The 27,688-nt window shown below is 42.0% G+C and overlaps 1 protein-coding gene across 7 annotated transcripts in view; it reads right to left on the reverse strand.

Annotated features, from left to right (window-relative positions):
- Nucleotides 1-27,688, reverse strand: part of KCTD1 (potassium channel tetramerization domain containing 1) — a 67,643-nt gene that overhangs the window by 14,928 nt on the left and 25,027 nt on the right. For 5 of the 7 annotated variants that reach the window (XM_019005729.2, XM_033512241.1, XM_033512239.1 and 2 more), the window contains one exon: nt 17,746-17,924. In XM_019005729.2, the coding sequence (XP_018861274.1) occupies nt 17,746-17,924 (179 nt within the window). Of the gene's footprint in view, nt 1-17,745; nt 17,925-18,377; nt 18,579-23,416; nt 24,324-27,688 lie in introns of those variants that run through there. The other 2 variants (XM_019005732.2, XM_019005730.2) reach the window with 2 other exon arrangements.

The following is a 27,688-nucleotide window of genomic DNA, read 5'->3' on the forward strand; positions in this document are numbered from 1 at the left end:
TTCCCTTTGCAAGAGTTGCACAAGTTCCTCCTGCATTGCAGCCCATAAAGGCAGGAGACTGCACAATTAGCCTCTGTGTGCTCTGTGGAGGATTCTACAGGAACTGCTTCCTGAGAAAGAGGCCACTACTGTACTAAAGCCTAAATAAAAGTTTCCTATTAATGAATAAAATTCAAAGAGACAAAGCACTTCTAAAACTTTTAGTTGTTAACTATGTCTATGCATGTGTCCCCAGAAAACATTATCCTTCAGAGCCCAGAATGAAGTATTCCCAAACATGCTTGCTCTTCTGCTTTCAATAAATACCCATGAAAGTCACATACAAACTTTGTAACATCCTTCTTAAGTGGAGTTCACATAGAGGACAACAATTTTCTGCTGTTAGCTTGTGCAGCAGTAGCCTGTAAAACAGATTACCAGGTCTCAACCCTGCTGCTGAACTTGGGCTTGGACTGTCAGAAGATAAATTTGCCAGGGAAGGTTAAAAAGATGTCCAGTCTGCTTTTTAAAATCCCTACACTAATAGAAAAAGGAGAAAAAAATACATGTACAGAGAACATTATTAAGGTTGTCAAAACAAGCTTCACAAGTTAAGAAAAACCAGACATTAGAGACACTTCTGTAAGTTACATTTGCAAACCTCCCTCCATGTGAAAGATTTTAGACTATGTTTTTAATGATCCACTCTTTTCTCACAGCACCCTGAACTTGGCACCTAAGTCAGGGATAAGCCAGGGTTGTACAGCAGGCTGTTGTCCACAGGACCCCTGCTTCATCTGCTGGAGCTCTAATGGACGAGGAAGGGACTGCAGGAAGCGAAAACAGATAAGGTAGATACGGGCTGACCTTGAAAAATGAACTCTGTCCAAGCATGTGCCAGATTTCCTCTTTGATGCTACCACTAAGCACACCTGCCTTAATCTTTTTAGCTCCTTTGAGTGGAGCAAGAAGGTACCAGACTAAGGAGTGTTGTAAAGAAAACAAGCAAGAATGACTTTTCAGAACAGGACTCAAATAATATGCAGGAAATACAGCCCAAGGGACACAGGTGAACTGAGGAGGAACAGGAGATGCTGATGACATGTTTAGTAAATAAGCAACACATCTCTCTGAACAGAGGCAGGCAAATGTATTGGAGATAGTATTATCACACATGTACTATGAAAACTACAAAGGTCACCCTGGCTGCCCAAATAATGTTCTTTTCCTATAAAGCTTACTTTAACTGCAGTGAGAGAAGCTGCAAGGCCAGCTACCCAATAGCACTTTTACTGTACTTCAAATATTGGTGTTTTCCTCTTTCTTAGCCCACCTGCTTAGAGATTCCTCTAGCTAGACTGAAGGCAGTACATTCCGACTAACACCCTAGATTACAAATTCTTCTAGAAGGGCAATCCATATAACATAAAAGCATTCACAACAGAGGCAAGGAAGAGGTGGGTGTTATAAGCACAGAATTTAGTATGAGAAACACGGGACCGTGCACTTTTTCTGATTAACTCACGTACAATACAGTACAACTGCATTACTGTGATTCCTAGTGTGGACATACACAAGTGAAACATAGAGAAACGTGTTTATACCCGCATAACTCATGCTCATACATTTACATGTTTAATCGCTTCCATGCTAGAGGTGGAAATGATTTATGCACTCCAGTAACTAGAAAAATCACACCATTAACCAAATCAGTTCATATAAAACCTGTGTGCTAAGTTAAGAGGACAGGAAAGTCCACCTAAAACATCTTAGACAGTGGCTCTGAGCAATAAATAATGCTTATTGCAGAGGTTAGAAATGCCAAAGCCACACCTGAACATTTTGCTGGTGGTGGGGTGATAAAAAAACACACAGATAACATTATTTCCATTGACAAACTTTACATATACAAAACAGTGGCTTTATTGTTTATTAAATTAGATGCTGCCATGGTGTAATCATCCCTGCAGCCATACCAAAACCAACAGCAGGTCAGATGCAATCCTGTGGAGGAGGTAGAGAGAGGAGAAAGGAAGAGAACTGAGACACAGCACAGAAGCAATGCAGCCCCATAAACTGGTGGTGCAAGGAATAATTAATCCATGGATGTGAAAACAGATGCCTGTAACAGATAATTGTAGAAAGCAAAATCTGAAAAAATACCACATGACAAAAGTAAATGTTACAGCATGCTTCCTTTAATAAACAACATCCAGGATGTGATTCAGCTGCCTGTTGCCACTTGAGGTACTCCAGGGCATCACAAAGTGCTGGGTGATGGCACAGGGACACTACTGCAGGCTTGTACCCTGCTGGAGCAGCCACAGAGTCTGAGCGGGGACTGTGCACAGGCATTAGCTTCCCTTGTCAAGGTGAGTGTATCCCACCCACAAAAACGTCCAGAAACTAACTGCACCAAATTCAGATACTAAACAAAATCTAATGTTCTTCCTAGACACTCATTTCAAATTTTAAAAAGTCAGGCTCTATTAAATAAAAAATTACATATTTTTATGACATTAAATTCAGAGCAAAAGTTTGTAGTGCTTCTAAATTGTATAGGAATTTGTAACATTTTTAATTTAAGAACTCTTTTACCTGGCAGCTCAGGTTATTCTCACACAAAGAAGCTGGTCCTAGCTTCTTCCTGAGAGACAGCTTCACTACAGGAAATACAGAAGAGTGACATCCAAACTCATTTTACACTGCAAACTGTGTTAGGAGCCCTGCTTCCTAAATACAGGCGGTCAGCCTCAAGTATTTTAGCAGGGTGTTGAAGTGAGCTGACTCTAGAATCGAGCTACATGGACAGACACAGACTCCTGTGGAGGGCAGCCCCCCCATCCACACGGGCTGGATCTCGTTCCACGCACACCTTGCACGCCACTGCCGCAGCGACTGTGCACCCCAAAGACTGCAGCTGCTCTGTCACGTAGCAACTGACAAATGCTGGATGCAGGCAGACAGGTGGGAGATGATCCTGTTGAGAAACACTCAAACAAGCACAACTCCATCAGTCTGGAGGATTTACAAGGGTGAAGATGTATGTCTTACATCCGTTGTAATCTTCCTGGTGGAAACCAGCACAACAGTGAAAATCTTCCTGAGCTGGTTCCAGGCTGCTAGTAAACAAGAAGATGCCTCTTAAGCTGAGCACTACTTTTAACCTAGTAGAAATACACTGCTGATGAAGCAGACTACTGCTTGAGTTTGTAGGTTTTCATTATTTCATTCACTTAACTGTGAAGCTTTTCTGTAAAAGAGCAAATTAAAACTAGACTTGGAACAACAGAAGGCAAAAAAGCACAATTTCCTAAAGGTCTCTCCATACTGCACCTGCCCTTTTCCCCAGATGCTGGTAACATCACACAATCCTCATATCGGTAAATTAAGTTGCAGCTTGCACTAATACTGAAAAAAAACTGATCAAGAACCAATACAGGGATATATGCTGAAAGATAAGGATTCCTTTAAGAAAAACAAGAAAAAGAATTTAGCTAAGAATTTCCTGAGAAAAATACTGAATTTGAAACCTACAGTTTTTTAGAACAATGCAAGTTCTGATACAGGCATTTTTGGGGACAGAAAACTGTTAAAAAAAGTTTTCCTCCTCTCTGTGGAAAATAAAACACATTACAACTACCTTGCATTATTCCCTCCACTTGTGTACTTAGTTAATACCAATGCTTTTTTCTCTATTTGTGAATGCAATAAAATTTTAATTTAGCAGAAATACAGGTGTCTGGGTAGATTTCTGATTTATTTTTTTTCTTTCATCACCCCAAGGCATAGATATAAATTGTTTTCTGCTATCTTTACAGGAAATCTATGGAAGCACGTTATCGAAAGGTGCAGAAGACTGAAAATAGTTTAGGGTAATCAAGAGCTGCACTGTTTCATCAAAGCCCCATCTCTCCAGAAGCCACTGGTGTTGCAACAAACAGTTTGGGGCTACGGTTTGATTTTGATTATTTTCCATTACCTTCCTAAAATCCTCTTCTTTTCGTGGCAGGCAGAAGCTAATTAGCACCATGAAAGGAAGAAGTCTGGAGAAAGATAATGTGTTAAAACGACCAACTTTGACAAGGAAGTCAGACCATCAAATCATATATTGCTAACCACCATATGCACAAGAGTCTGCATCTATTTGTTTTAACCTCACAGTCCTGTGATGGAAACCAATAGTGCAGTTCTCGGCCCCTCACTTTCACACAGCTTTTCTTCCCTCAGTGTGCACCACAAGACAGCTACCCACAAATAATGACAGGAGGTGAAATGGACCTGGGCTGCCCAGAGGTCCAGCAGAAGGCAGAACCTGTGCTGAGCACCAAGATGGGTTTTAACAGGAGGGAGAAAGCACCTGGCTCTGTTGTATCACCACTGATACTGCAGCAGTGCAGTCAACAAGAAACCAAGACCACAGGTCTCGTTTGCTTGCAGCTGCCCCTCAGATCAGACGCTTTCCCCAAGCCCAGCAGCATCCCAAATCCTGCAGCCCAGCCAGAGCTCCAGCCACAGTGGGTGCAGGCACATAAGCCATTTTTGCTGCCTCTAATTGCCATCAACCACTATCTATGTGCTTTGATATTAGAAGACCTCTGGCAGAGATCTGCCCCAGGGATTTACACTGCAGTAAAGAATGAGTCTGCCATATTCACACTGGTAACACAAAAGCAGCACAGCTTTCCAGGATCCCTGTTTACTAAGAACTGAGCCTCACAACAGATGACAAAAGGAAGGGGTATTTCTCCACTCTGCTTCAAGGGCTGGCTGATCTTTGAGCAAAATCCTCTGCTAAACAAATACTGAGGGGCACAGAAACAGCCAGCATGACTGTGGACACAAGTTCAGGCTACTTCATAGGATCAAAATCAGACAAAGCATGCTTGCTACTCAGTCTGTGAACGTGAGCAAAATTAAATTCCACAGCTAATTTTGAGAGCACATCCCTGGCTTTTTATTTATTATAAATAGAAATTCAGACAAGACATAGAAGGAGCTTCACTTCAACTCTGAAGCAGGGAGAGCTGAGGAACACATTCTTGCTGTCTGAAGCATGTGGAGTCACTTCTGAGGAAGGGCATCAGCTCCCTTCACACTACCTGCCCTACCATTGCCAATATTTTGTTACTACAGCAGAATAATATTAGGACAGCAGTGAGGAAAATAAACTCTCTGTTATGATGGATGTGCATTTAGTCAGCAATGTGCTACAACAAACTTGACCTTTATCAGGACTAGATTTCACTGACTGCTTTTTTTTGTACGTCACCCCATTTATTTTGTTCTGTCTACAGCCTCTGCAATTTCCAACTGATAAAGCTTTTATCACCCCTCCCAGTGGAAAAACACCGCAAAGAAAAATACTCTGGCATACAAGGTCAAGGGACAGAGCCCTTTCTGGGGTCCTTCACAGCAACAGAAAGGGTTCTTGGAAGAAATACTCCCAGAAGAGCTGCAGATGAGCTGTCCCAATGGGAAACAGCCTGGCACAGCCCAGCAGAGTTTCTGCACACTCAGGTTCGGGTTTGCAGAACAACATCACTCATTTTTCTTCTCTGAATAAGAACTACACTGCCAGCTTTACATTTTCTACATGGTACCAAACCTGTTATATGTTCCTCATCACTCCCAGGGCCATTCATGTTTATCGTGTTTCCAGAATTGCATTAATAAACAAAAGGAAGAAGGACTTATACCTCTGATTGAGCTACTTTGCATTTTAATAGGAAAAAATAAACTGACCCACGTGGAAGCTAAACACAATTGAAAGTTGTACCCACACCAGCTGTTTCTATTTTCAAGCCAGTGCTTTATGCCTTGTAATGATAGCAGACAGCAGCAACTTCCAATAGCATCTTTCTCATCCTTCATTTTGTTGAGCCTACCCAAGAGAGAAGCATGAAACATACCTGATTAGGGCTTTTATTTCTACTTCCCAAGAGGGGAATTAAATGCTCACCTAAAATCAGACCTCTGTGGTCTGGAGAGCAGCATCCATTCAGTTTTGGAGAGCTACTCATTAATCCAAAGTGGAAGTGGGAAAGTAAAATTGTAACTCTGCTGATGAGTTTATCAAGGTTAGCTACTAAGCAAGGGAAGGCCAGTATGAGAGGCATGGCCCAAGGCCCAGCTTTATGAGACAGCAATATTAGAAACTGGGAAAATGAGAATGTCTGATGAAAAGTGGAGCCTCCAAATACACTTTAGCTACAGAAAACCAGCAGTTTTTCTCCATTCCCTTTCCCATAAGGTCTTCCAAAGGGGAAATAAGCAGGCAGGTATTCTACCTGCCACTGTTTTGCCAGCTTGTATCTCCCTAGAACAACATTTGCCACCAGTTCCCTACTCAGGCATCTCCTTTGCACCACAAGGATGGACATTGGCTTTTGTCTGTGGCAGCACAAAGGAGCCAGTGTGGTTCCCTATGGCATTACTGCAGCAGAGCCAGAAGCCGCTGTGAGCAGGGGTATCAAACACCACCTTCCTCAGGTTTTGAAAGGCCAGAGGGAAGATTATCACTCAGGGGAGCTTATACACAGGAGAAGCTAGTAAAGCAAATTTAAACCTTAATATTCTGCAAAGGATAACAATTTCATTGTTTCTGAAAATGTTAGCAAGGCATGAGAAAAATATTTAAAAGCCACTAGCACAACAGGAGTCAATCGTGCTGGACAGCAAGACAGAAAAAATATAAGATGAATATAAACATAGCATACATATTTGAAAAGTACACATTAACTGCTTTTCACCTGCTTTATGGCACGTGCAGCTGTAGCCACAGCACTTGGAGAAAAAGCAAAACATCTCATTGTTTCAAACAAACATGAGCAGTTTCATGTGACAAGCTCCAAGTATAAAATGAAAAAAACATTCCTAAAACTCCCACATTATACCGCTAGTAAACTAGAATTTCACAGCAAAAGTGAATAAACAATAGCTTTTGAGGCTGGAGAAATTACCATCATGGTGTTATCTAATCTCTCCCCAGAAGTCAAGAATTATGACTAAACCCTTCCAACATAGATATAGCCTGAAATTCTATGTCAGAAGTATGTCCAATTGCATTTGGCAATCCTTAGCCAAGAGAGAGGCTGACTATAATTGGATGAATATTTGAAGTGCTTCATTATTCATGTAGGAAGACTAGGTAAAAAGTGTTTTGTAGTCCCAAGACACTGGAGGGTGTGTGTTATTGGGTAATAACCAATTAGGAATGTTGACAGCGCTCTGCCTTTGGGATCACCCTGGCCAACAAAGCACCTGGGTGTATGTTGTGCAAAGGCACACACCCACTGCCTACTGCTCAGTTTATTTAAACTAGGCCTTTACCAAAGGAAATGGAGGACACCCCAAAGGATGTGCGTTTGACAGCTCAGTTACATTCAGAAATAGTGCTGCTTTGCTGTTCTGTCTTCCAAAAATACATATTTTTTTTCCTATAGTATTTCTGAATTACTGATGCTACTGGTTATTGAAAACAAATCCCAGTTCTTCAGTTTTACTGCTTATAATCTACCAAAAGAGAACATTCTTACTATTTCCAGTAAGAAAATACTGATAGCAAAATATCAGCTCCTATCCCTGTAATCTGGTAGAAAACTCCACTGTGCCATTGTAAATACTTCAAACTCAGAACAACAAAAAATCAATGATTTTCCTTTCATGCTAGTCTAAGAAAAACATATGAATCATTAGTACAGGCATGCAAAAGATTTTTAAAACTTCAGCATTTAAAAACTAACAATCCTGACACTTGCTCACAAGAACCAGAAATTCAACACCAATTCAGATAAAGATAGAGCAGTTCAATCCTATCACTAGCTCCCATAGCAAGGGTATAATGTATTGATGATACAAACACTGATTTTTATTTGCTCCTTTACTTTCTTTATCATTGTAATGAAAAAAAATTACAAATTTACATTCTCATTGAAAGCAAAGAAATTACTGTACAAGCTGCCCAACAGGACTTTCATACCACAAAAAAAAAAAAAAAAAAAAAAAAAAAAAAAAAAAAAAAAAAAAAAAATTATCAACACTTTTCCTGAAAGATTTGCTTGTTTCAAACATGCAAAATTCAGTATTTTGTAAGGAGGACTGTATCAGTTTTTCTGCAGCTCTCATTTTCTGGCTTGTATCATATTTAGCCTGTCCTGTGGCACTGAGGATACTGCTGCATTTTCTCTGAAATCCCCCGAATGCCCCCTCGCCCTCTCCCCCATGTATCACCGAGACGATGATGTTTTGATGAAGCATCAAGCACGGGCCCTCGAGATAATGGATTCAATGGGATACACTTAAAAGATCATTTTTCTCTTTTGTATTGACTGCTTGCACTGCTCTAAGACAGGAAGGGCTTTCATTTTTTATGTAAGCTGCAAGACCCCGAGGGCCCTCTAAACTGTTTAAGAAGGATCAATTTTCAGATGGGTAGAAGGGGCCCAGCAGACCCATCACGGTTTGGAGCGCCTTCTTCCCTCGTATCACCGACAAGTTTGGGCGAACCTAAAACCAGCTCCCAGCTGAGCCACTCTCTGGCACAGCAGCGCTTCCCACTGTTTGGGATTTATGGTTAGCACTCGAGCAGAACTATAATTTATAGTATGCAAGGAACAAAATAGGAAAAAAAGTTTCACAGAAGCAAAATAATCACAGGGGCTGACGGAGATAAACAGCAATAGAGCTGCTAAGCAATTCAGTGCTTGGCACTGGTGTAGCGGCAGGAAACCATTACCCCATGACACGGGTTTACTGCAGCGACATTGCTGCAATTACAACCAGGCAACCTAACAAAACAAATTCATTGTACGGCACAAAATATTTCCAATTCAATATTGCAACATTTATTTTTTAATTACAGAACAAAGAACAACTTTTGGGGTGTGGAAGGACATAATCCATCATTTGCTCTGCAGTGACACACTTATGGCAAATGCTGTATACTATAACTTTCTATGCCACCATAAGCACCTACAAGCAATTTCTTAGGCAAGGAATGCAAAGGGTTTGGGTGTGGTTCTGGGAGATGCTGCTTATCCCTCCATCTCCCTCTGTGTCAGCAGGGAGCCGAAGGCAAGCCACATGTTGCTGCACTGGCACTTCAATCACTCCTGTTTTACCCGTGTCACACAGCTTGTGACAGCCTTTCACCTGCAACACGCCTCATATGGAAAGAGTTTTTACAGTTCAAATATGGCCTGAACGAGAATGTAAATACAATTTTTAATTAAAAGGAATGGCATATTAATAGGTCACTTGAAGAACAATTATGTCTACCATTTGATTGACAAGCTTCTCACATTTTATCATAAAAACCCCATTGCAGTCTAGAAGGTAGAATTTATCTATAAATTGCTGAACTGCTGAAGCGTACCCCATTGCATTTAACACTGCTTTGCACAACAATCTCATATTCTGAACAAAACCCTTGCATCTTTCTATTACTCCCCCTCTTTACCTCTTTTAATCCTTTGCAAACGGAAAGTTTTTGATTCACAGAAGCTGTATTGCTAGTGTTGCTGTCCTTCACCGAATGCCTGTTCTGCAAAACGCAGCAGTGTGAAGAAATAGGAAAGATAGGTCTCCAGTAATTAGCTTGGGTACCAGACGTGGCACAGCTGAGTTTGCTGGAAGCAGGAAAAACGAGTCCAGGTGGAGCATCGCGCTATATTGCTTTGAGCACCTGAGCTACCCAAGTGTCAATGCACACGGTGCTGCACAGTGGAGGGACTGGATAGGAAAGTGACTGTGAGCCCACTGCTTTCCTAAAGGCATCTTCCTACAAAGCAATCCACAAGTAGAAGCTACAAGCCCAGCTTAAACGCTTTCAAACGGTTGCAGAAGCCCGTTGTTTGTCTGAAGCAGACAGAAAGTGCCTTGAAAGTGCCTAGAAAAGTGCCCACATGAGCTGCAGAGACAACTGTGCTGGAAGAGTCTCACAGATCCAAGCTAATGTACACAGCAGGGCTAGAAACAATTTATTCAATTACTGATTTAAAGACTCACTGAAAGAGATCAATGTGAATGAGTCTCAGAGTATCCCTGAACTGATGTCACTAAAAGCAAAAGCATGATCTAAGATATCTATAAAATATGCTGGCTGCTTACCTACTCTAAGACAGCTCACTATTAACAAGAGCCAGAAAACCATACATGTGTGGGGGGAAAAGAGCAAGCAAGCAAGCAATGTGCTTTGATCTGGTCAGGTAAAGATCACTTTTGACCTCTGTGAGCTCTGACTCCTTCCAACGGAGATAGAAAAGTGTGTACAACAAAGAAATGAAGACAAAGCAATGAGGGACTTTAGCTGACAGAAGTAGGGTCATTGTTCAGAGCAGAACAGGGACAGAGAAAAAAAAGATACTGAAAGGCAAGAGTCAAAGAGACATCAACATCTTGTATGGTGCAGACAAAGGCAAAAAAAAAGGATGAGAACAAAAGACAAAAGGAGAACAAAGACTGCCAGATGACACTTGTCTGGTTATGATATTTGAATAAACTGCAGACTGGTTAAGTTAGAGGAAAAGTTCACATAACAGGAATTGGTGACATTCCCTTGCCAACACAGCATTTGTGCCTTTTTTGCATTAAAATGACTGCAGATAACCACTGAATCCTGAGCAGTTTTCACCATTTCCTATGCAACCTCTGCAAATACATCCCCAAATGACAGTCATACTTGTATACATGAAACCCAGCCAGAAGGTTGATCATCACCAGAAAGAAGTAAGCCAGAAGTTGGAATCTGTATCCTAAAGCTTCAAACACACCCAAGAGGTGGCCGGGTGTTGACGGCAAAACTGGAAGCCAAATGTTTGCTTCTGCAATTATGTATGTACAAGATGCCAATTTGCTTAGCAACTACATTGCAATTTATGAAAGACCAACGAAGTACAAACAGTTTATGTGGGAGCAGAATGAGAACCTTGTGCTAACATACTCCTTGCCGTCAGGAACCTCTGTAGGTACAGCAAAAAGCAAAACAAACCACTGAACCTCACAACTATGGTTCAAACCTGGGCCCTATCAGAAGTGACCAATAAGCAGAATACTTCAGCACCACCTCAGTTTCTAATGGGATTCTTATTAGGTCAGCAAGACCCAGAGACTCAGAATATTGTTTTATCTTCCCAGGTATTGGTCAGGCAGAGAGAAAAATACTTCTTGGGTGCCTTCAGTCTAGCTTACTAAACCATGCTGTTGGGCAGAAAAATACAAAAATTGTAAGGTTCCCTCCAAATTTTAAATTTCCATCTACCAAGGATTTCAAGCAGCCTTTGCAATCAAATGATTTCTCAAAGCACAGACCCTTAAACTAGTTATTGACAACCTTCCCTCTGCTGGACTTTACAGCTTGATCCAACCCCTAAAAACCCGCATGAGCCAACTGGCAAAGGAATCTCTACACTGATGATCTGGCTATGGATTTTCTTCTTTCCTCTCAAGAAAAACGACTGTTACTTCTGAGAATTACTAGCCTCAGAAATGAGGAGCTGAAGCCTTTAGCTTTCTAACACTCCTGAATGTAGGCACTTCTTCCTCTGAACATATGTCCTTATACACTGTCATAGTCAGGCAGCCAGAGACAAGCTCAGCATGAACCCCTGTAGCATCAAGTCTGCACATCTACCTTCTCTGGCTCTGCACATGTGCAAAGAGCTCTCCAAAAATCCACTGTCTTGATTTTACAGTCATTTTACACAATTGAGTGCAGAAGCATTGAACAAGTACAGGACAATGCTTTTTACCCTCCAAGTAAATACACGTGAGCTCACTTTTACTGACGTTTAGAACAGGAAGACAGACATCAATTTTGTGGCCCCTTTCAGGGATGACTCACCACCAGTTACTGGCCACATGATGTGAGAACCTGCTAATCTGATGCTGCTATTTCTTTCACCAGTCACCAGCCACAAGCAACAGCAGCAACTTGCTGACCTTGCAAGTTAGACATATTACAGGACTACAATTTGAAAAATATTTACTTCTACTGAGGCAACAGTGATGACTGACCTGTGATGATCATTAATTGAGGCAAAATGAGGTCAATATATACCCTAAATTCAATACACATACCTAGAGCTACAATTAATCTTGGTTCAGCCAGGACCAGAAAATACCCCTCAGAGCTCTTTATTGACAGATGTGTGTTGCAAGAGTTCTCTTTAAAATATCAGTTGTGCAAATTCTCTGAATTTCTTTAAATAGGCATAAAGTATAGCATTATTCACAGTTATTTTTCTATTCTCTTTCCAAGTCTGTATATGTGGTTACACTAACCAACACAACTGTACTGCCTGACTGTGCTGAGTCTGGTCCTTGTGAATGAACAGTTAATTTTTTATTAATACATATTACTGATGATACCAACATCATCAACCTCTATCTCAGTTACTGGATCTATAAATATTTATGCTTGGAGATAGTAATCTTTTACACTTTCAATCATCATCCCAAAGCACTCTACAAATTGCTTTTTTGTTAACCTTGGTAGGAAGCAAATGAAGCCCAGAGTTAAATCTGTTATCTTGGGTCACAGAACAGGTCAGTGAGAGTCAATGTATTTCCCTATCCCAAGCCCTCACCTTTCCTTGCCACAAGACCATGCAGCAATCAAATGATGAAATACAAAAGGTGAATAACGAGATGAGTAAGACAGGATAGGTAAGACAAAGATTGTACCGACCCTCTGCCAACTTCTTCTGCCTATTTCCCTCCTGCCAGGAATGTTACAAAATATTAAAAAGCTGTGACCTGGACCATTCATGCTAATACAGCAGACAAAGCTGGTTATAGCAATACTGAAAACTTTCACAGAAGCTTGCTCTTGATGTTGCTGTTCTAGAAAGATACAGATAGAGATGTACCTCTCAGGAAGATGAATCCAAATAAGGAGGGTAGAAAGAATGATGCAGTAACACCCACTCTCTCAATATTTCCTTAAAGAACCCAAATCACCAAAAGCTCATTAATTAGAAAATTTTGTATTCCTTCAAGTTTAGCATAACTTAGAGCAGTTTGAGAGGTACTTTCCAAGTAGAGTAGGAAAGTTGTGTCAGGGCTGCTTTCAGGGAGGTGTTACAGAGGGAGGCCTATGCAAAGTGCAGACCACCCTTACCTCAGCAGGTCTCCTACCAAGACAGAAGTCTCCAGCATGGTGCTGCAATTTGCAGAAGTTTGAACTAAGGGCCATGTCAGTTTGTTTTGGACCTGGGGACTGATAACAGAAACTGCCAGAGCTCTGAAACAGGCAAGCAGTGCTGCCTAATTCACAGCACGTCCTTGGCAGTCTACCTACACAACTTGTGAAGGATAAGTCTTTCTTTCAAACTGTCAAAAAAGGCCAAGGACAGTCTGGGCATTCTCCTAAGTAATTCCGTGCTCTTGATGCAAAAGAAACCCTTACCAATAAAAAAAATAATAAAAAAAAATAAAAAATGCCAGTGTCCTAACTGGATCCAAGTGTGTGAAATTTAATTTCCCTGAGGGCTGAGAGTGAAGATTGGGTAAGAAAACTGGGACACGAATGGATTGGTTCATATGAAAACCTGAAATAGCCCTGGGCAGAAATTTGGAAGGATTGTGAAATACTGTATAAGAAGAATCCACCTTCATATGCAGGGAGTAACTCGAGATGGGAGATGTAGCAACACAAACAGATACTCCAAAAGGTTCTACAAAGCTATATACAAGGTTTTAAGTGCATTTTTCCCATTTTGTGGTGGGAATATAGAATGTGGCAATCCAATGCCACGGTGTTATGCAAATATTTGTACCAGATGACTTGAACAGAACTAATTAGAAGTTCAGATGCTTTGAACATATGAGATAGACAGCATTGCTGATATTGCTGATATCAGAGATATCAGACAGCTGATGCTTGTATGATCAAAGTTAAACATCTTCCCATTTAGTTCTGAAATTCAGTTGGGGTTGTCTTAGCCTGGTACACAATAACTTTTGGTAGATGGTGTGCAGACAGTATTAAGGTTGAGAGATGTAGGAATGCTGACTCCAAGCAAAGGGTTCAATCTACTGCAAGATGATGATGCACTGGAAAGAGAGTAGGCTGCTTGGGTGAAGTATCAGACCAAACCAGCCAGTGCTTCCTCTCCTCACAATCATAAATCCTAACACCTCAACCTGTCCTCCTCAGAATTTCTGGTGACCATGGAGAACAATGGCACTGAATGTGCCTGAGCTCTCAGGGAGGAAGGCTCCTTTAGCAGACCCTCATCTTGGATCCACCTTTGCTGGAATAATTTTTTTTCCCCTGGGCAGTGGAAAGAAAACATTTTTTTTAAAAGAAATCTTCATTTGCAAAAACCAAGCAATTAAAAAAATAAATTTGTACAACCAAGCCTTTAACAGGTAGGTCTCTGTTGCCAGATACCAACCTGAAGATTTGGTAACTTCAAGTAAACAATCTGTTTGTACAATTTGTGCAGGGGTGAATGCACTGAAAGTATCTGATCCCTCCCCAGACTTTAAAAGAAAATTGCTATTTATTTCATCAGAGGGATCTTACATTAGGTCTTCTTGGTAGACAGGCTGATTCAAACTGCCTCTTGCTGAAGCCTAAGTCTGGCAAACTGTACTATTGGGCTTCATGAGACCATGTTTGAGGCATGGTCTCACTGGTTTCTTAGAAGAACCTGAAGCCTGTTGATAAGCTGAAGTATTCATAGGGGATTTTCCTTGTGAAAACAACAGATTCTCCCTAGTCTGGATTATAACTAGACTCTTAAAAATTTTATGCTACTAGATCTTAAAATTAATTTTGAGGGCTTTTTAAAGTATAATTTTAGCTCCAGAATTTATAGTTCTAGGATTATTCAATTCAAACCATCTATTAGATAAGCTGCTTGTCTGTCAGATTGCTTCACTGAGTCAGCTTTTGCCCAAAACACTGATTCTTTGGCTTCTTTGAGCACAAGAGCATTTGAGGGAAATCCACAATGGTCTTTCCAAAGCAAAGAGCAGGGATCCAGCAACAGTAGCAAGACACCTTTACAGTCACACCAAAGTTTCTTTGGAGGAATTAACAGATACCTGTCAGCAGGCATTTTACATGTCAAGGCACAAACCAGGTTGGAGAACCTAACAGAAGAATTATGGAAAATGATCCCTTCAAGCTACAAGTCTTTACCTGATATCATTTAAGAAACTCTTCTTTAAAGTACTCTTTCCAATTCATACTCTGCTGTCCAGGAAGAAGAAAACAGTGAAGTACAAGGTGAGATGCTGTTGACCCCAAAAGGAGAAGGAAGAGTACACTTTCTCCAAAGCAGAGACTACTCTATCAGAACAGGTCTCCCTCACACCAGCAAGTCAGAGTGACTCCAAAGCTGCTGGTTTGAATATCACCCTTTCAATCTCACAAAGAAAGATGACTCTGGTACCTGGCCCACAGATGAAAGGTTCATTTTAGGCTTCTGGCCCTTAGACTACATGTAATACGAGTCAGAAACCTAATGACTTTCGTGTCTCAACCTGTTATGTGCTGGAGCCTGCAACCGATGCCTTGACTCATCCCTGGAGCACTGCTCTTTCAGGCAAGATAATCAAGAAGTTATTTTTCATAGACAATACTTCATATAACAGTAAGTCTCAGGAGGTTTCAACTAGCCCAAAAATATCTATGAGACCATCCTTAGTTTTGATAACATTCACACATGTGATATTGGCAGAAAAGGAAACATATAAGCAATGTTGACAAAAACCCTGTGCTAAAGTTGAGTAACAAAGTAAGAGTCTACCTAGATATAAACTGACCAGGTCAGGTTCCAAGAAACAATTTGTATTAATGTCCAAATGTTACTGGATAATTTTTACCTAGCACTTGCTCTATACAAATATGCATAGATACATACATACACACATATATACATCCCAACCCTCCACTGGAAAAAAACCCGATGGCAAAATCTCAGACAAAACCCAAACAACTATATCATGATTACTGTCCTATTGCTTCATGCCATTGTCTTGACATCCAAATGAGTTTAATAATTGTTCTTTTGAAGCTGCTATATGTTAAAAAAAAAGTCTCTCAGGTTCTGGAAGTGGCTGGGAATTCCAGGTTCTAACAGCTACGCTGGAAATATTCACTCATCAAGAGGTTCAAAAGACACTGTCAGAACTGAAACACAAACACATGTCAGAATGACTTGAAACAGAATGACTGTAACTCAGAGTTTGGGTTTTCTTTAAATTATGTTTGAAGAGGTTTTAAAATGTTTAATTTATTAAACTGGCTTTGATACTACAGGCATAGCTCTCACTTTCAAGTGCTACAATGGCTAAATTGAGTGCAGAATACATTAAGCTTAAACACGCTGCCACCATACACATTTTTGAATGACATTTTAGTGTTTCTCCACTTCAAGTAATATACTCTCTCTGTGAATTTGACATGAAAATAGAAGCAGCAGCTTCTCATTCTGCATACACAACAGTGTCAGACACCATCAGTGCTCCAACCTAAAAAACCCACTAAGTAATCACAACTACTAGGAGCTGAGCACAAGCAGCTTCTAAGCAAACCCCCAAAAGAACAGATTTGGTTTTCGAAGAACTGTTCAAGTTTTCCCAGACATTACTTCAGTCTCTCCTGGCAGATCCAGGCTTTGGCATGGCTTCTTTTGCTCCCCTCTGCTGGGCCTTCCTTGAGGAGGCTGTCATAAGAAAGCCCACGTGCCTTGCTGTGTGTACAGTTCTCTTCCTCCAGGCCTGTCAGGAGCACTGTTTCAGTCCACCTAACACTTTGAGCTGATGATGCAGAGGCAGTAGTATCAGGTGAAACCCAGGCTTTGAACCAAGTCACATCCCATGAAGTGTGTGTGCTTTGTGCCCTTTGAAAAGGCAGGTCAGAGCTGTGGGATCAAGGAACTGAAAATCTCCCCCTTCTGGAGAGAACACAATGGGAACACTGCCTTTCCTCTAGAGCAGGACTGGGCAGTGAAGGGCAAGATATATAGATTTATACAGTGGACACAATGAATTCCTGCTGGCTCATAACCAACCCTTAGAGTTACAGTACTACACTTTGCCTGCCAGCACCACCAGGTAATGCCCACACACACTGTTAAACACTTGATTTCTTAGAGATGCACTCTTGTTTTATCTACTCTACAGGCACCATTTGCTCACACATGCAGCAGTTTTCTGACTGCTTAGTACCAGTGAGCTACCAGAGTCACAAATACTTCATTCAAAAGGTATGTGAGAGTTAAGAGCCTAATTATTTGAAAAGTCCTAGGATTCTGTAAAAAGTATTCAGTTAATACTGTCCTATAGTTTATTTCATTCAACCTTGTCTTTGCCTCAAGTGACATATCCGAGATGGCATGTTGACAGTACAAGAGAGTGGTTACTGTTCCAAAAGAAACAAAACAAATACTCCAACACCCCCACCTTTGGGCTTAAATGCAGTATCACTACAGTTTTTGAATGTAACAAACCACAGCATGGGTGCCCTGGCATAAACCCAGAATCCTAGGCAGAAGAAAGTAAGTGCTCTTTACTAGCTGCTTTGTTTTAGTACACACACATCAGGATTTGCAGAAGTGCCATTTGTCAGAAACACAGTGGAGCAGAGAAGGAAAAGTAAGTCTCTAACTGCCTACTAACAAAGAAAGCTAATTTAATTTTGAAACAAAAGGAGCTAAATTCATCATTGTGAGACAGCCCCAGGACGTCCAAGCACGAAAAGGAAGAAAAGGAGTTTGCCAAAGACATGCAGAAGAAGCTTTTTAAAGTTACCTGGAATCAGGATATTTTGTAAGCGTGGCCAAGCTGCTGGTATACATGTGCCCACCCACATCAATGTGAACTGGTGCGTTGGATTTTGTGAGCTGTGCTGGAGTGGGGATGCCTTGATTGTTCAATGGAGATGCAGGGGATCTAGTGATCAGAGGTCTTGACATATTGGGCCGACTGTCCTGTGAAAAGATAGACCTGGGTTAATGATCCTCTTTAAAACTTTACAGAAACCCCCAGTCTTGAATCAATAGGACTGTCTCACAGTCTCTGATTATGACTTTCATCTTAGTAAAGCACAGACAAGTATTCGGCAGTTTTAAAAATGAACCCAGCTCTAAGGGTTTGAAACGGCTATGTTTTAAATGAGTGGGGCAAAGCACACTGATAAAATCCACAAAGAAGAAATCACGTTCAATAAAACAAGTTTTTCCTGAATACTACTCGCGACAGTCAATCCATACCAACAAAAAGGGTCATTCTCATTTTTAAGAACTGATGAAGCACTGACAGAAAGAGATACAGACAGAAAGACTGAGAACAATATTTTCCTTAATTAAGACGACCCCAGGAAGAGTTTCCATTCCTTCCCAAACCCTCCGTCACTGCCGTACCACCAGAACAGAAATACAAACCCTCAACTCCTCCATCCTGCACACTCTTCTCTCGAATTCCCAATTCACATAGCACAGGAACAGAAGCAGAAACACCTGGACTAGTCAACTGCTCATGGACTGCGGACCACTGGACATCGACAGCCTTTGAGAAAGACATTTTCCATTTAAAAGTTATACGTATGGCGACAGCTGCCCCCGTGTGCCGCGGGTAGGCTGCGGGTCCGAGCGGCTTCCCGGGGCCGGCGAGCGCGGAGCGGGAGCGGGAGCGGCGCTTTGCGGATGGAGCCAACACTTGGTGGCAGAGGGAGCCCGGCCGCCTGCGCGCTGCGGGTGGGGCAGGGCAGGGCAGGGCAGGGCAGGGCAGGGCAGGGCGATGAGCTGGAGCCAGGAAGGCAGGCGGCAGGCAAAGTTGGGGATTAAAATAGAAATGCGTCCGAGAGCGGTTCTGAGACAACCCCGCTTTCGACTGAAGGACAGCTCCGCACGGGGTGGAATCTTATAGGGATGCCCTGAGAACTAAAAGCCCTTGCAAATGACTGAGTTTTACATTTAAAAGGTAAGCAAAGCAGCGAGAAGTCAGATACGCTTCATCACGAAACTCCCTTTGTTCTTTCAACACTGTCTTTCAGCTGCACAAAGTAATGGATTCCTTGTAAACATCTCCTCAGAGGCAGGCGGCAAACCCCAGCAAAGCGGAGCGCGGCCATCCGAGAGAGTTACGGGACACTGGGGCTAGCAAAGCCCGCCACCGCCGCCGCCAAAAACAGCACTTCTCCATTCTTCATGCCTCTTAAAAAGACTCAAACCATAAAGGCAACGTGAGCCAGGTAATCGTCTGGATGAAATGATTTACGGGCCAACGTTGCACAATAAATCCGAGTAGTATGTAACAAAAGGCATCTATAAACCACAAGGTACTTAACTAATTTTCTTTCATACACAAAAGCTAGCTTAGGTCTAACTGATAAAAACTAAGGGAATGAAGAAAAACATCTAGTTTAGATGTTGGGGAGTGGAGGGGGGAAGGAAGGGTTGGGTTTCTTCTCTTTCTTTATAAGCAGAAGTTAATATAAATCTGCAGAAATACCAAGCTTAATCACTACAATTGCTGGAGGAGGTGCCTGCAGCACAAAGAAGACAAGTCCAGACAAAATAAGGTACACACGCTATGCAAAACTAATGTCTGCTACAAATGCTATGTGGTACAACCACCACCCAAGATGCTACTGATCTGCAGAGTGGTATTTAGTAAAATAATGAAGAAAAAATTAAAAACAGCGACTACAAAGGTGAAAGGACTGATACAAACTGGGGGTGGGGGGAGCATGAGTTGGACGATTAGCAGGAGGAAGGCAGCAGGTCTGAGGAACACATTTCAGTGCTTAAAAGCAGACAAACAGCAGAAAGAAAGATAAAATTATCAATGAAATTTTCAATAAATTCATATCAATGAAATTATCAATAAAATTATCAATGAAAGTTGAGACTAAAATGAAAACCAAATTCTGTAACTTGTATGAGATGGACACCAGCATGTCCCTTCACAGGATCCACTCTGGCAGAGAAAACATAGCTCTCTTGCAATTTAGCACAGTGCAGCAGCACCAAGTCTGTCATAGTTTTTCAATTGGACACATTCTCCTGTATACCCTGCCTGGGGCTGCTTCGAGAGAAAATGAACAGATTTGCAGGGTTAATATTGTAGTTAGGGTGGAACCTCATTCAGTGTAGCTGTGACAGCACTGGCTGCACAAAACAGCAGAAGAATGTGTAGTATAAACATCACTGCCAGGATGGGAGATAGGTTGGAGGACCATGGGCATTTTAAAAGGCAAAAGAACCCACAAAACCTAAGAAAAGGGAACCAGTTTCCAAACCCAAGTCATAATGAAGCTGCTGTTTACACAGTTTACCTACTAAAACTCGCAAGAAATAAAAATGCTTTATAGTAAAACCTTTTGCTCTTTTATCTCACCCTCCTCCTTTCCAACATTTCCTCTTCAAGTTATCTGTATTTATTGTGTCTCATGAAACAAAGTTCTTCTTTTCAATGGCTGATATTAAGCACAGTAATGCTAGCCTTGCTCCAGTCTTAGCCCATAAAACACATTTCCCTGTATAAAAACAGTTCAGTACCATTTTGGAAACATTTTGAAATTAGGAAATTGTATTTCTACTGCAGTTGCCCCAGAGAAACTAAAGCAGAAATGGGATTCAGAAAAGCAGGTGCTTTAAAAAAATACCATTTTTTTTAATGTGGCACAACTCAATAGCACTGTCAGAGCACAGAAGATCACCATCCAATGGGTACAGAATTTAACAGATCAGTTATATAATTGCATCAGTTAAATCACTGTATTGTTCAGGTATGGAAAGGATAATGCGGGGGCAAACAGTCTCTGGAGAAATTCATGGCTTGTGTTGGATTATTGCAAACATGGAAGTGAACAAGCTCTGGTAAAAAGTAGTTAAAACAAGGCACTGCTGGTAAGTTAAGCTTCTACCACCTAATGTGATTACAAATACAATTCCTTAGCAAGAATTACAGGTGGAGAGAAGGGAGTCAGAGAAGCTAAACTCAATGGGCTCCAGCAAACTATCTGGAACAGCTGACAACAAAAAGAATCAAAAAGCTCTTCAGAAGCCTTTCCTGGTGTCAGGCAGGTGAGACATGAACCCAGGAATGGGTTCAGAGCTCAGCCACATAGGGTTGTTCCCACATGGGAGATCACAGAGGTTGCTGTCTGCCTTGGGAAAGCATCAGCTTTGTTCATGAATGGGGCACAAAGCGTGGCCACCACCTGCACTGGCTGGATGGGCACTGATGCTCCTGACCTGTCAACAGTCTGACCCTTCATAGCTTTCCTTCTCCAACATTTTATTATTTATCCTACAAAAAAAATTAAATAAGAACAGAAAAGACAGTTTTATGACAGTTCCATGTACCCAAAATACTTCAGGGTATTTCAATAAATAAATAAATTAAACATTTATCATTATTAATATCCAGATGATTCCACCCACCCCAACAACTTTTCATAAAATTTGATTCCTACTTTCACTCAGAATAAGTGTATGACTGAGACTATGCAATCAAAAGTGCCAAAAGCTGTGTGCTAGGCAGGCTAAAGGCATTTAGGTTGTCTAAAACTTTTCAGTTTTAGTTCAGCACACAAAAGCACTGCTCTTAGAGTAGTTTGGGGCTCCTCCTTCCTTGCTGATATTTGAAGGAGTCTTTCCACAACAAGCAGCTCATAGGCACAGGTCTTTGGAGTATATCTGAATCTACTTCACATTTTCTGCTCTAGGCAAGCCCTCCTGTAAGCTCAACAAAAGCAAAAGCAGCTCTGCCTTAACTACTCCTCCTGGGATTTACAAAAATCCCTATAATTTAGAAGTCTTCCTTACCAAAGGGGGGCAAAGATCATGAAGAAGAGCTTTCCTTTCTCTCCCAGCCTTTTTTTCTATACCATGTTCTCCCCAGCTCCACTCAAACACATTGTTAAAGAATAAGCCTTTACACCTGGGTTGAAAAAGACCACAGCAGCTGCAGGGCTGAGACGTGCACTCATGCAACTGGTCTACCAAATGACAACAACTTAGGAACCATGTCAATGTTCTGGTAGCAAGTGGAAGGAATAGGAGATATCTGAAGGATATGAGTCATTACAATGTGCTAAGTGTACAAAAATCAAAGAGATGGGAGGCTTACTCCTTCCCTCAAAATATTGGCACTGGTGTCCTAAGTGTTATTTACACTCTGTGGTTTTGAGTAAAGTCATCGTGGTTCCCTTCTTGAGACACAAACCTTGACAAAAACCATGCCACTACAAGACAGCCCAAGCTCAGGCACAGAAGGACCGGCATTCAACTACAAACTGTCTGCTTGACTCACTGGACTCTGAGGATCCTTTTAGTTTGCAGGTCAAGACACTGCTGGCTGGAATTATTTTAGCCAATGTCTTCCCTGTAAGCCAGCCCAGCTCAAGCAGAAGTGTATATGCTACTCAGCAGCATACATACTCCCTGTCAAAGCCCTAGCAATTATTATTGCTGAGAAACTCAAATTTCTAACTCCCCTGGGTTTTTATGGGGGACATCAGGGAAAGCTTGTCTTATCTCTTCTAGACATTAGAATGAAAAATCATCCAGTAGTTTATTCTAAAGTGTCAAATCAGTCTGTGTTCATTATCCTTTTTTCACAACATGAGGCAGTGCTTCTCCTCACAAAAGCTCAGTGCCCAGGAACAACTGGAAACAGCAGTCAACACATCCACATCAGCCACCTCCAGCAGAAGAGTCTGAACACATGTATCCTTCCCACTGTATGGGGAGTGAAGCCAAACAGCAAACAAACTTCAGAAGCTGGTGTCAAATCCCTTTTCCTCCAGTAAGAGCAGAAATCACTCAAGTGTCAGGGACATCTGTGTGCCTGGACTCTGAAATAAACAGCAAACTGATGCTCTGGGGTGCTTGTGGGATGGGGGAAAGTGCAGCTCAAGAACTTCATCCAAACCAGGAACATTATGACTGCTCTTGGATTTGGCTCCTGCACAAGTGTCCCCATTTTGAAGATGCACTTTTTCAAAACAAACATTTCATTAAAGATTAAAAAAATAATCATGATCATGTCTCACCACAATGCTTAAACAAGTAGCCCCCAACTTTTTTGAATTCAGCAAAAAGAGTTGCCACAACAAAGAGGCTAGAGAAAGCATTTATTCAACATAAACAATATCAGTATAGTACAAACAGCACTTCTGGAAGGTGTAGCAAGCAGGCAGATACACAGGGCTACGTGTCCAAGAAACCCAGGAATTTATCCTGCTGGAAGGGGAAAATCCCACCCTGAGTACCTCTGTGGGCTGGTGATGTCCTCACACCAAACTCTCTGGCTGTGGCTTCGGTACTCAGCATCCACAGATAATACCAAACTGTGCTGGGCCCTCAGACAGAGCCCTGCAAGGTGGTCAAAGATGACCATGTGCACCACACAGAGCATGCAAACAGCATTTTAATCTCAAGGTGTGCATGCCATCATGGTGCTTTCTCTTCACCTTCACTCTGAAGAGCCCAGAAGCACAAAGAAATTGCTCAGATCTTTGTCAAAAAGTCTTTACATGTAAGCACATCCTTTTCTTCTGCTTCTTCACCCTGACATCAATGGTCGGTAGCTCCCTGAGGACATGGTTGGGCTCTACTGCTGCCACTGGGTCTGCAAAACAAAGAAATAGCCCATTGTTTTCCCCTGCAAAAATATGCTGATTGCACTGTCATGTTTTGCCTTTCATCAATATAATCCAGCTGCCCTTTCTCTCACAGCTGCAAGGTTTAGGATTGCTGACTCTGAACATTAGGAATTATGTTTATAAGGCAAAACTCCAGAACAATTGTGTTCGAGTGTCACACGAGAAATGGGCCCAAAACACAATCAGCTGCAATTCAATGCCACAGTAAGCTAAGACACGAGGTCCACTGAAACTCAATAGTAGTACTAGATTTATTATTCTAAACCTCTAAAGCTCCATTTCAAATCCTGAATCTCTGTCAACATACGACAGAAGGTCAAATTATCCTATGCAAGACTGTCAAATACAATGGAGAGCTTGAGAACCAGGAAGGTTTTCTGGATATGCTGAGCCACCCAACTGCAGAAGATCTACTGTGCCAAGCAGCTGCTCACTCCTCACCCCAAAGGGCCATGCTTGTATTATTTACAGAAACACAGGCAGAAATGCATTTTAGAAAGGTGGGTGTCAGAAGACCACCTGAGAGAGGGAACAGAAGGGTCCCTCATAGCCAGGGTGTAGGGTATAGTTCATCACAAAACAAAAACCTTGGCCAAAACTCTTTCCTGAAGGTTTCAGGAACAGTATTAGGCTGTCCTCTCTGTACCCTGAAATAGTCCAAATGCAGATCAAGCCTACAAAGGTGATAGATGCACCTCTGGTCGCAGCAGAGTGGCTACAGCAGTGGTGACAGGAGCACTTACCTGATGGGACAAATTTAAGTGGTACATTCTCCTTGTCCCAGAGTCACCGGCCCTGGAGTGGAGCGCTGATCTGGCCCCTCAAGACGGGGGTCCCTTGCAGCACATCCCAAATGCTGGCTGCTTACAGCCTTGTCCTCCTTGAGGTGCTGGCACTGCTGAGCACATACACACGGTAGGTGCTGCAAGCGCTGGGGAGATGAGGTGGCATTTCCTTGGTAAAATGAGCCTTGCTGGGATTTCAGAGATGACCAGGACCTAGAATAAATGACACAGGTGCAGAGAACCAAATGCAAGGCAAGGGGCTGAAGGAAGTGAGGTATTTGTTTGTGCTGGGTGGAGTGGAGAAAGCTGCCTATCTGGAGACACAGGACAGTTAAAAACCACCCTTGGACAAGAGCTTGGAGGCACCTTGATAATTCCAGAGCCCAGGAGCCAAGTCTATAGCACACAACTAGCTTAAATAGAACAGCTCTAACCACACTTCCATCAGACTTGTCACTGAGACCTTAAGAAAAGTTTTTAAGTGGAGAAAAAGAATTAATGGATAATAACAGAAGTCAAATGAGGACCTGTGCTTACACCAGTACAGTAGTAAAGACGAGTCCAAAAACCTGGCAAAGTTTACAGAGACAGGATGTATCTTCTGAAGTGCTTATAAAATTCTCTGAAAACCTCCCTAAGCCTCGAAACTGCAAACAAAAGTTTAATACCTCCCTCAAAATATTTTATAAGTTTGCACTCTTTATGAAAGATTAGCTCAGCCCCTTGCTTGTTTGGGTGAGTAGTGCTGAGGTCAGCCCAAATGTTGTAATTTATTACATCCCTGTTCTTCTGTGCTGCCTACCCATTTCTACCTTGGGTCAAGCACAAGCCTTCTGCTGGAGGTGGCTGATGTGCACACTTGCTGTGCTTGGGTCAAGCAAGTGACAAACATGGCCAGCACAGAATCTGACTGAAGGAAGCTCCTAACACAATCAGGATCTTTGGAATGCATCCAAACCCACTGTATCATAAAAAACCCCAAACCAAACTTGGGGGTCCAGCCCAGATTCACTACCCCCAAGCACAAACACTTTGGCTTTCACGATGGAAGGAGAATTTCTACAGCCTTTAGAGGTACTGATCCAATTCTCAATCAGCAAAAGCCTCCATTTAATTTACAAGCAAAACCAGATTTGAAAGCTGCTCTCAATTAGCACACAGCACACCACTGCCCAACTGACACTGTAATCACAGGGTGTTCACCCCAGGATGCAGAAGGCAAAAACATCCCCTAACCATGCTGGAGGACACAGTGTTTAGACACAGGAGGACATTGAACCAAAAGTAACTGACTTGCCACAATGCCGCTGAGGATGTCCTATGATAGGGGCAGACTGGACAGCCAGCATTTCAGGCCATTTGCTCCACCAAGGGCTTGTCTGTTCTGCACCAGCATCTACTCAAATTAGCAGTGAAACTGAGTTAGGAGTGACCAAACGAAAGTGTAACTCCCCAGCCTGAGCTGGACATGACCAGTTCAAAATATTTCATGAGGTACAGAATGCAGTGCTTCAGTCACCTTCCCTCAAACTTCTTTATTTTCACTTGCAAGAGAGGTCAAGTAATTCCTTGGTCTGAACAGGGAACAACTGCAGTAATTGTCGACAAGAGGAAAAAAAAAAAAAAAAAAAGGAAACGCTATTAAAAGATGAGCAGTCCCTGGGAAAGGCTTCCAGGTCTAAAGAGCCTTTAGCAGCCTGGCAGCCCTGCCCACAACACTACAGCTTGATACAAAAGTCTTTGCTTCTGCTGCCCTGAGGACAGTTTCATTTACTTTCCTTTAAAACTGGAAAATAGGTCGCTTTTCTTCTCGTGCCTCTATCAAACCTCAGGTAGCAAAGACAATGTGAATTTACTTGTGCTTCATAGGAAAGCAAGCACACACAAAGGGAGTTTCACCTTTTGCAAAGGGCAGAGATGACAGACTATTTCCCCACCATACTTCACTCATTTAAGTGAGAAGCATTGATCCAAATATCTTGGACCACTTCATCCCTGCTCCAAGAGGTTTGGCATGCCAGCTACTTTGCAGCTAGCATACCTAAATACTCTGGGGCTCCATTCAGAGCCTACATCTCCTCCCTGAAAGAGGCAGCCACTCAGTCAGCCCTTCCCAGCCCCAGTGAACAGCCCAGCACAGAGCAGTCAACAGCTCCCACTGCCTCTGTGAGGGATGCAGCATCTGCCTGCTCATCTGCTGCACCAGTGAGGGCAGGAATGTGACAGCCACCTTCACCACATGTACATGGGATCTGGGCCAGGAACAGCTATGGGAAGGAACAGGGGAGCTCTGAACACTGGAATCCATCTTTCAACTGTTCCTGAGTAGACTACTTGCAGGTTGAGATTTATTAATAATGCAATTTTTAGTCAGACTTTTCACTCAAGTGCTGTTGCCTTTTATCCACTTCTAGCAGGCACTCTACACATATTTTGCAACAGTCTTCACATAAGGATAAGAGAAAAACAACAACAAACACTCCCTCCTGGGTTTAGAAGGGAAGGACTTCTGCCTGCCAGAACCATGCTGGTATATTTGAATGCAAAGTCAAACAAACCCTTACAAATGGTGTCATGATCTGAGTGGGAGAGAAACCAACTGGTTACATTCTTCTTGGACCAAATTTGCAATCTGTCCAATAATCTTCTGGTGAGAAGTAACACTAAAAAACAAGCATTGTTAAAATCTGCTTTGTTTGCAAGGTAAGATCCTATCAGTAGTACATGAATAAAGATTAATGTCTTGAACTGCAGTTGTATCTAAAAATTTTAAAGACCCATAAAAATGTAGACTTCAGTGGGATAACTGAAGATTGTCATAAATCGTCAGAATTTGAGAAATGGGTTTTTCTTCTTTAGATTTGACTCACAAAGTGAACAAAAATAAGCCTGTACTGCCTTATTTGAAGTCAGTTTACACTCCAGTTTGAATAGCACCTGCCTTTGGGTATGTTCCAGAAGATCATCTACCTTTCCACAAAGGGAGGCTAACACCCATTGTAAAACTTCCAGAGGCACATTAGATGTCTGTTCTCCCCCCAGCAATTTCACCCTTAGAAGTAGAAGGAACGCTGCCAGTTACAGCCTGTGCTGAGGAAACATGAGTTATAATTTTACCCTGGGAAAATTGCTGAACTGGGAGCTTCTGGTGTGGCATAGGTCTTGCCTTCGCAATCCAATGGTTCTTTTGATTCAGAGAGGCTTTGAAAGGGTGGTGATGAAAAACATAGCCTCTCCCTTTGAATCAGCCAGCCGCCTGCTTTCCTTTGCACTTTTAAATTTGGTTTATTAATTT

The sequence above is a fragment of the Parus major genome, chromosome 2 (assembly GCF_001522545.3).
Source record: "Parus major isolate Abel chromosome 2, Parus_major1.1, whole genome shotgun sequence".
Classification (NCBI taxonomy): domain Eukaryota; kingdom Metazoa; phylum Chordata; class Aves; order Passeriformes; family Paridae; genus Parus; species Parus major.